The sequence below is a fragment of the Mizuhopecten yessoensis genome, unplaced genomic scaffold (genome assembly GCF_002113885.1).
Source record: "Mizuhopecten yessoensis strain PY_sf001 unplaced genomic scaffold, ASM211388v2 scaffold9833, whole genome shotgun sequence".
Taxonomy (NCBI): Eukaryota; Metazoa; Mollusca; class Bivalvia; order Pectinida; family Pectinidae; genus Mizuhopecten; species Mizuhopecten yessoensis.
Window position 1 is genome coordinate 154,843 of NW_018408245.1, and position 10,029 is coordinate 164,871.

Consider the following 10,029-nt stretch of genomic DNA (forward strand, 5'->3'; position numbering starts at 1 on the left):
TTTGTTTACAGGTATGGTTAATTGACCCCTGCCTGATGGTGTATATAGTCAGGTGTTTGTTTACAGGTATGGCTGATTGACCCCTGCCTGATGGTATATATAGACAGTGTTTGTTTACAGGTATGGCTAATTGACCCCTGCCTGATGGTGTATATAGACAGGTGTTTGTTTACAGGTATGGTTAATTGACCCCTGCCTGATGGTGTATATAGTCAGGTGTTTGTTTACAGGTATGGCTGATTGACCCCTGCCTGATGGTATATATAGACAGTGTTTGTTTACAGGTATGGCTAATTGACCCCTGTCTGATGGTGTATATAGACAGTTGTTCACTAGACGAGTCTCATATCCAGCTTCGACCAACAAAAGTGCTTAAGATGTTGTACAAATGTCAGATACAACCTGGAGGGTAAGATTCCAATGTACAATACTGTAGTAATCTATCATATTTACGGGTAAGATTCCAATGCAAAATACTGTAGTAATCTATTATATTTAAGGGTAAGATTCCAATATACAATACTGTAGTAATCTATTATATTTAAGTGTAAGATTCCAATATACAATACTGTAGTAGTCTATTATATTTAAGGGTAAGATTCCAATATACAATACCGTAGTAATCTATTATATTTACGGGTAAGATTCCAATGTACAATACTGTAGTAATCTATTATATTTAAGTGTAAGATTCCAATATACAATACTGTAGTAATCTATCATATTTAAGGGTAAGATTCCAATATACAATACTGTAATAATCTATTATATTTAAGTGTAAGATTCCAATATACAATACTGTAGTAATCTATCATATCTAAGTGTAAGATTCCAATGTACAATACTGTAGTAATCTATCATATTTACGGGTAAGCTTCCAATGCAAAATACTGTAGTAATCTATTATATTTAAGTGTAAGATTCCAATATACAATACTGTAGTAATCTATCATATTTACGGGTAAGATTCCAATGCAAAATACTGTAGTAATCTATTATATTTAAGTGTAAGTTTCCAATATACAATACTGTAGTAGTCTATTATATTTAACGGTAAGATTCCAATATACAATACCGTAGTAATCTATTATATTTACGGGTAAGATTCCAATGTACAATAATGTAGTAATCTATCATATTTAAGGGTAAGAATCCAATATACAATACTGTTGTAATCTATTATATTTAAGGGTAAGATTCCAATATACAATACTGTAGTAATCTATTATATTTAAGTGTAAGCTTCCAATTTACAATACCGTAGTAATATATTATATTTAAGGGTAAGATTCCAATAGACAATACTGTAGTAATCTATTATATTTAAGTGTAAGCTTCCAATTTACAATACCGTAGTAATATATTATATTTAAGGGTAAGATTCCAATAGACAATACTGTAGTAATCTATTATATTTAAGTGTAAGCTTCCAATTTACAATACCGTAGTAATATATTATATTTAAGGGTAAGATTCCAATATACAATACTGTAATAATCTATTATATTTAAGTGTAAGATTCCAATGTACAATACTGTAGTAATCTATCATATTTACGGGTAAGATTCCAATGCAAAATACTGTAGTAATCTATTATATTTAAGTGTAAGATTCCAATATACAATACTGTAGTAATCTATCATATTTAAGGGTAAGAATCCAATATACAATACTGTTGTAATCTATTATATTTAAGGGTAAGATTCCAATATACAATACCGTAGTAATCTATTATATTTACGGGTAAGATTCCAATGCACAATACTGTAGTAATCTATCATATTTACGGGTAAGATTCTAATGCAAAATACTGTAGTAATCTATTATATTTAAGTGTAAGATTCCAATTTACAATACTGTAGTAATCTATTATATTTACGGGTAAGATTCCAATGTACAATAATGTAGTAATCTATCATATTTAAGGGTAAGATTCCAATATACAATACCGTAGTAATCTATTATATTTACGGGTAAGATTCCAATGCACAATACTGTAGTAATCTATCATATTTACGGGTAAGATTCCAATATACAATACTGTAGTAGTCTATTATATTTAAGGGTAAGATTCCAATTTACAATACTGGAGTAATCTATTATATTTAAGGGTAAGATTCCAATAGACAATACTGTAGTAATCTATTATATTTACGGGTAAGATGGGAATTTTACAGACCCACAATTGTATATCTAACTTTATTTTTAATCCTATTATCGATAAAACTTCATACAGGGGTTTTGTTTCCAAGATAGCACAAAGTGGTTTTATTTTCGCCTCCTAGCCTAAAGGTCAAGGTCACTGTTGCTAATTATCTCCATAGTATCTTAAGAACAAATGACCATACAAGATTATTATTATGTCAGTTTTGCATTGGACGGACGTAGATAGATAATGTTGATCTGCAGTAAAATGATAAACAGTTGTTTTGTATATACTGTGAAAAGTCAAGATTTGTGTACCCAATGCTTACAGTGAGATTAGACAGATTAATACATGTTTAAGTCAAGCAGTACGACCTAGTAAAGAGGAGGGGACCCATGCATTTTCTTTTTGACAGTTGCCCACCAAGCCCTAACCATACATTTTCATCCTGGAAAACTGACCAAGCTGTCCACAGCATCCAGCTTCCGTACCCGATGTGTGTGCAGCTGGTGTCCCTACTGGTGAAGAGTTCCAAATGTATACCTCGATCTCAGAGGTTCCTCAACAAGTTCTTTGTGAGTGGTGCCCTCTTTCTGACATGTTAACTCTGCCTAAATGAGTGGTGCCCTCTATCTGACATGTAATCTCTGCCCTGATGAGTGGTGCCCTCTGACATATAATCTCTGCCCTGGAGAGTAGTGCCATCTATCTGACATGTAATCTCTGCCTAAATGAGTGGTGCCCTCTATCTGACTTGTAATCTCTGCCCTGATGAGTGGTGACCTCTGACATATAATCTCTGCCCTGGAGAGTAGTGCCATCTATCTGACATGTAATCTCTGCCTAAATGAGTGGTGCCCTCTATCTGACATGTAATCTCTGCCCTGATGAGTGGTACCCTCTATCTAACATGTAATCTCTGCCCTGATGAGTGGTGCCCTCTGACATATAATCTCTGCCCTGGAGAGTAGTGCCCTCTATCTGACATGTAATCTCTGCCTAAATGAGTGGTGCCCTCTATTTGACATGTAATCTCTGCCCTAATGAGTGGTGCCCTCTATCTGATATGTCATCTCTGCCTCAATGAGTGGCACCCTCTATATGACATGTAATCTCTGCCCCAATGAGTGGCACCCTCTATCTGACATGTCATCTCTGCCCAATGAGTGGTGCCCTCTATCTGACATATAATCTCTGTCCTGGAGAGTGATGACCTCTATCTGACATGTAATCTCTGCCCAATGAGTAGTGCCCTCTATATGACATGTCATCTCTGCCCAATGAGTGGTGCCCTCTATCTGACATATAATCTCTGCCCTGGAGAGTGGTGCCCTCTATCTGACATGTAATTTTTGCCCCAATGAGTGGCACCCTCTATCTGACATGTCATCTCTGCCCAATGAGTAGTGCCCTCTATCTGACATGTAATCTCTGCCCCGATGAGTGGTGCCCTTTGACATATAAATTCTGCCCTGATGGGTGGTGCCCTCTGACATGTAATCTGCCCCTCTGTGCCTCAGCGTCCTTTATCCTCACACTTAATAAACCATTCTTCTGACAAACTGCCCCCAGACATGTGGATTAAATAAACAAGAGGCAAATTTGTTTTTAAAGGCCATAAGCTGAAATTTGACACATAATTCAGCAAATATTCAGTAAATACAATGTGCTTTATGGATCTTAAATTTTAGGTTCTACATATTCTAACAAAAAATATCTGTTTGACATATTCATACTTGATGTGAGTTCTTTAATTTTTCAGGTTGGTTTCTTGAGGTATGCCGACAAAGGAGGTTAACTCTGCTGTTGACAAAAGCAATTTTATGCAGCGGCTGACCACCGGGATTAACTCTACTGCTAATATTTTAAAGGGAGTTAACTCTATCCACCTCCAGTGTATCAATCACAGATTATCATTTCACATTATTGTTTTGTAATGACATTTTTTACTTTGAAAATTCATGATAAAATACATTATGAAAGGACTATGTATGGTTTGGGTGTGTTTTGGCCCCCAAAATGGATCAAAATTCAAAATCTTTAAATGGACATTGAAATGACTGTTTCTTTCATTTTGAATACTTTCCAAACACTATCATGAACATATTTATTTGTATTTCTAATGCTTGTTGCCGTGGTAACAAGATCAAATTTGCATGAATTAGAAAATTTTGAATATTCAGTTAATTTTGTCATATTTTGCATAGTTTTTTCCTGGAAACTCTGGAGTGCATGCTTGAACAAACTAATTATCAAAGGATAATGTGTAGGCACCTGTGATACATCTTTAGGAGAAATATAAAGTTTGTTCAAGAGTGCGCTCTATGGTAACTAAGAGAAAAACTAGGCGAAAACCTTTCAAAATTGACTGAATATTCAAATATCATTCATTTATGCAAATAATAACTGGTTACCATTGCAGCCATATTTGAAAACACAAATATAGGTTTACATAATAGTACCGGGGAAGTATTCAAAATTAAAGAAAAAGTCATTTGAAAGTTCTATTCAAAAATTTTAATTTTGATGGATTTCGGGGCCAAAAGAGGTCCAAACCATACAGTCCTTTCAAACATTTTACTCCATATTCCCTCCTTAGAAATGTTTGAAAGAGATAATCTATGCTTAACAAAATAAAAAAACCTTCTATAATGAAATCGTTTTTGAGTTTAAAACTAAAGTAAATGAATTTTGTCATGATTGCTTAACTTCCCTACGATCAAATCAACTATATTCAGTGAGCTATGAAAAAAGATGTTTTCAGTTTTTTCAACCAACCGTTTGTCTTCTGATTCAAAAGTTTTGGAGACATATATTTAAATTTTGGAAATGTGCCAAATTCATTATTTCATTGTTTTCATAGTGTAACTTTGGTTGTGATCTAGAGTTATCAGAAGATGTCGGTAGTACCAGTAAAACATTAGGTAACCTAGACTTTAACTTCTAGTGAAAAACCTGAAACAAATATCTTTTTGTTTTAGCCTTAATGCAATTGCTGTCCCTTTCAATTTTATCCATAGCCATGCGTTTCTGACCAGTTTTGAATTAATTGTTAGTGTGTTTTATGTATCGCGGGCATTATATACTTTGTGTTTTATGTATCGCGGGCATTATATACTTTGTGTTCTATTTTGTTTTTTTAAATAAACCCTTTCACCACTGTAGACCATATGGACCCCTCCATATCAATGCATGGTATAGTCTACTAAAGTTACATAGGGGTGAAAGGGTTAAGAACAATAGTGACTGCTGATTTATTTGTTATTGTATACAAAACAATAAATAAAACCCATTGTTAAAAACAATTTCTATGCAATTTTTTTTGAAAAAAGACTAGACACAAATTGTTCAGACTAGGTTGTAGATATGGACAGGACATCCGACTAAAAACCCAGACCTGATAGGTATGCTGACCTGACTGAAGCTATAGGCATAATAGCTCCTGACGGTTGTATTTCTGCCGATAGCTCCAGACCTGACTGAAGCTATAGGCATAATAGCTCCTGAAGGTTGTATTTCTGACGATAGCTCCAGACCTGACTGACGCTCTAGGTGTAATAGCTCCTAAAGGTTGTATTTCTGACGATAGCTCCAGACCTGACTGAAGATCTAGGTGTAATATTTCCTGAAGGTTGTAGTTCTGCCGATAGCTCCAGACCTGACTGACGCTCTAGGTGTAATAGCTCCTGAAGGTTGTAGTTCTGACGATAGCTCCAAACCTGACTGACGCTCTAGGTGTAATAGCTCCTAGAGGTTGTATTTCTGACGATAGCTCCAGACCTTACTGACGCTCTAGGTGTAATAGCTCCTAAAGGTTGTAGTTCTGACGATAGCTCCAGACCTGACTGAAGCTCTAGGTGTAATATTTCCTGAAGGTTGTAGTTCTGCCGATAGCTCCAGACCTGACTGACGCTCTAGGTCTAATAGCTCCTGAAGGTTGTAGTTCTGACGATAGCTCCAGACCTGACTGAAGCTCTAGGCGGAATAGCTCCTGAAGGTTGTAGTTCTGACGATAGCTCCAGACCTGACTGAAGCTCTAGGTGTAATAGCTCCTGAAGGTTGTAGTTCTGATGATAGCTCCAGACCTGACTGACGCTCTAGGTGTAATAGCTCCTAGAGGTTGTATTTCTGACGATAGCTCCAGACCTGACTGAAGCTCTAGGTGTAATAGCTCCTGAAGGTTGTATTTCTGACGTTAGCTCCAGACCTGACTGACGCTCTAGGTGTAATAGCTCCTAGAGGTTGTATTTCTGACGATAGCTCCAGACCTGACTGAAGCTCTAGGCGGAATAGCTCCTGAAGGTTGTAGTTCTGACGATAGCTCCAGACCTGACTGAAGCTCTAGGTGTAATAGCTCCTGAAGGTTGTATTTCTGCCGATAGCTCCAGACCTGACTGAAGCTATAGGCATAATAGCTCCTGAAGGTTGTCGTTCTGACGATAGCTCCAGACCTGACTGACGCTCTAGGTCTAATAGCTCCTGAAGGTTGTAGTTCTGACGATAGCTCCAGACCCGACTGACGCTCTAGGTGTAATAGCTCCTGAAGGTTGTATTTCTGCCGATAGCTCCAGACCTGACTGAAGCTATAGGCATAATAGCTCCTGAAGGTTGTCGTTCTGACGATAGCTCCAGACCTGACTGACGCTCTAGGTGTAATAGCTCCTGAAGGTTGTAGTTCCGACGATAGCTCCAGACCTGACTAAGGCTCTAAACCTGATTGGTTTGCAGATCTGACTGAAGCTCTAGAACCTAAAATTTAAGATGAAGACCTTTAAGCCAACATTAGCTCTAGATTAATGAGGACACAAGCTGGTTGGCCAGTAATCTTGTCTCCATTACTGACTAGATCTCTAGCTCAGACCACTGTCCAAGGCATACGACTTGATAAAGTTCTACAACTGATATTAAACTTACTCAGTGTGCCATACATCAAATTCTTTTTACTGCTTGGAATCATTTGGTTTGTTTGTGTTCTATGTCCTATAAACCGCTCTGAAGTTCACGGAGAATAACCACTGACCTTGCAATAACAAGTTATATTGACCTATTGTTATATATACACCGTACATTTGTATTTAAAATGAACCTGTGAAATTAGTTTATCTGTATAAACCTTTAACTTTCTGTTACTGTGTAAACTAAACCTGTATAATCTGGTTACCTGTATAAACCAGATTTTTAATGTGGTCACACTGTCCTCTTGGTCTTGCTATATGTGAACTTAACCTGTATAATCTAGTTACCTGTATAAACCAGACATTTCACTTGGTCCTACAGTATATATTACTTTGTAAACTGTATCTTTTGAAAATAGACCTACTATATACATATCTGTTAATGGAACCTGTATTATATGCTTTTCTGAGCAGAAATCCTGGGCTTTAGGATGTTTGCTTCATATAAGTACCTGGTACCTTAGTACATCAGTTGTAAATCCTGCAATATCATGTAGACACTTTCACCATTATCAAATCACCTAGCACAAAGTGCTGTAGAGCTTCGGGTGTGGTGTGGCATCGGTCATCCATGTATTAAGTTTTTTCTTTATAAAACCTTGTCAAGAACTGAAAGACTTACGATCATGAAATGTGGAGTGTTTTTTGTGGTGGTCAAAGGTGGACTTTGAGAGCTGATTTGGCTCAAAGGTCAATTCAAAATAAGCTATTACAGGTTAAATCTTGAGTTCCAAAAGGCTTAACAATATCTTGTTTTGTAATAAGCTATTTGGGTTACTTTAAAAGGCACATGAAATTTCTGCGGAGAGTATATGAGACATTGTGTTGGTAGAGAGAGAGACGAGCTTGACCAACATACAGGTAACGTAATCGTTTATTTTCACAGTAGTTAAACTGATCTTTTCTGTAAACAATAATCAATTATGGACTTCAATTGAGGTGAATATGTAGTTAGATGGACCTGAAAAAATTATATTAACAGGGAGGAAGATGAGGTCATAATTCATTTCTCAGGTCCATATAACCACATATTCATCAAAATAAGTGTTTTTAGTTGTTATATTAGATCAAAATAAGTGTTTTTAGTTGTTATATTAGATGCTAAATAATGTGTTAATCACTTAACAAGATAAATTGTATGAAAATTGTAAAGGTACTGCATTTGGTAGGGACGTTGTGACACTGACGTTACAATTGAACTGATGTCATACTTGGAATATTGACCTGCTGCTTAAAAAAATAGTAACAACGAGTCAATATCGCAAATAACAGAACTCCACATGATTATGATCTAACCAAAGAGGATGTAGGGAAACTGTGCGACATCTAACGTTAATGCTTATTGTACACATAACGATGTGTGACATCTAACGTAAATGCTTATTGTTCACATAACGATGTGCGACATCTAACGTAAGTGCTTATTGTACACATAACGATGTGCGACCTCTAACGTTAATGCTTATTGTACACATAACGATGTGCGACCTCTAACGTTAATGCTTATTGTACACATAACGATGGGCGACATCTAACGTAAATGCTTATTGTACACATAACGAGGTGCGACATCTAACGTAAATGCTTATTGTACACACAACGATGTGTGACATCTAACGTAAATGCTTATTGTTCACATAACGATGTGCGACATCTAACGTAACTGCTTATTGTACACACAACAATGTGCGACATCTAACGTTAATGCTTATCGTACACATAACGATGTGCGACATCTAACATTAATGCTTATTGTACACATAACGATGTGCGACGTCTAACGTTACTGATTATTGTACACATAACGATGTGCGACATCTAACATTAATGCCTATTGTACACATAACGATATGCGACATCTAACGTTAATGCTTATTGAACACATAGCGATGTGCGACATCTAACGTTAATGCTTATCGTACACATAACGATGTGCGACATCTAACATTAATGCTTAGTGTACACATAACGATATGCGACATCTAACATTAATGCTTATTGTACACATAACGATATGCGACATCTAACGTTAATGCTTATTGTACACATAACGATGTGCGACATCTAACATTAATGCTTATTGTACACATAACGATATGCGACATCTAACGTTAATGCTTATTGTACACATAACGATGTGCGACATCTAACGTTAATGCTTATTGTACACATAACGATGTGTGACATCTAACGTTAATGCCTATTGTACACATAACGATGATGATCCAGGCGAGTCTTACAGGCCCTCGGGACCTCTTGTTTCGTTTTTGTATGTTATATTCTTTATGTTATATATGGAATTTTATTTTAAGAGTACTACAGGAAATTGTGTAATTTAACTACAACTGATGTGGTTCACTGACCTTTGTTGAGTATATGTTCCTGTATTCTTCCATTACTGACCTGTCTCCCATGTTAGTGTCGACCCAAAGGGTAGGACAACTAGCACCAACCGAACGAGAAACAATGTATTGTAAATATTATATACATTTGTTGATCATTATTTTTTATTTTTAAAACTTATTTCATTAAGAACACAACAATTTGACACCGTTGTTTTGAAACAATACATCAATAAAATTTATTTTCACTTTTTATGAGGATCGTATTTTATTACATATTAATTTACTTTTCCGTTGTGTTGGAGACTAGTGATGTTCATATGCAACTCATCTGTATCTGTTTACAAAACCATCTTGGAAATTCAAACTGAATAAGTGAAATGGGAAATAAATAACCATTTTAATGGAATCATACAGGTAGTCCTGAATAATGCTGTATTTTTTGTCTTAGTTTCTCCTACAGTCAGAAAGTCTAAATACTACTTAGTGGCGACCATACATGGTCCTTAGTTTCTCCTACAGTCAGACAGTCTAAATACTACTTAGTGGCGACCATACATGGTCCTTAGTTTCTCCTACAGTCAGA

The 10,029-nt window shown here is 36.1% G+C and overlaps 1 protein-coding gene across 1 annotated transcript in view; it reads left to right on the plus strand.

Moving 5' to 3' along the window:
- The window catches only part of LOC110458806 (E3 ubiquitin-protein ligase E3D-like), a 14,031-nt gene extending 9,889 nt beyond the window's left edge, over positions 1 to 4,142 (plus strand). Inside the window, exons 6-8 of the mRNA XM_021510719.1 lie at positions 285 to 409; positions 2,562 to 2,721; positions 3,909 to 4,142. Of these exons, the coding sequence (XP_021366394.1) occupies positions 285 to 409; positions 2,562 to 2,721; positions 3,909 to 3,944 (321 nt within the window). The 3' untranslated portion in view covers positions 3,945 to 4,142. The remainder of the gene's footprint in view (positions 1 to 284; positions 410 to 2,561; positions 2,722 to 3,908) is intronic.
- The last annotated feature ends 5,887 nt before the right edge of the window (positions 4,143 to 10,029 follow it).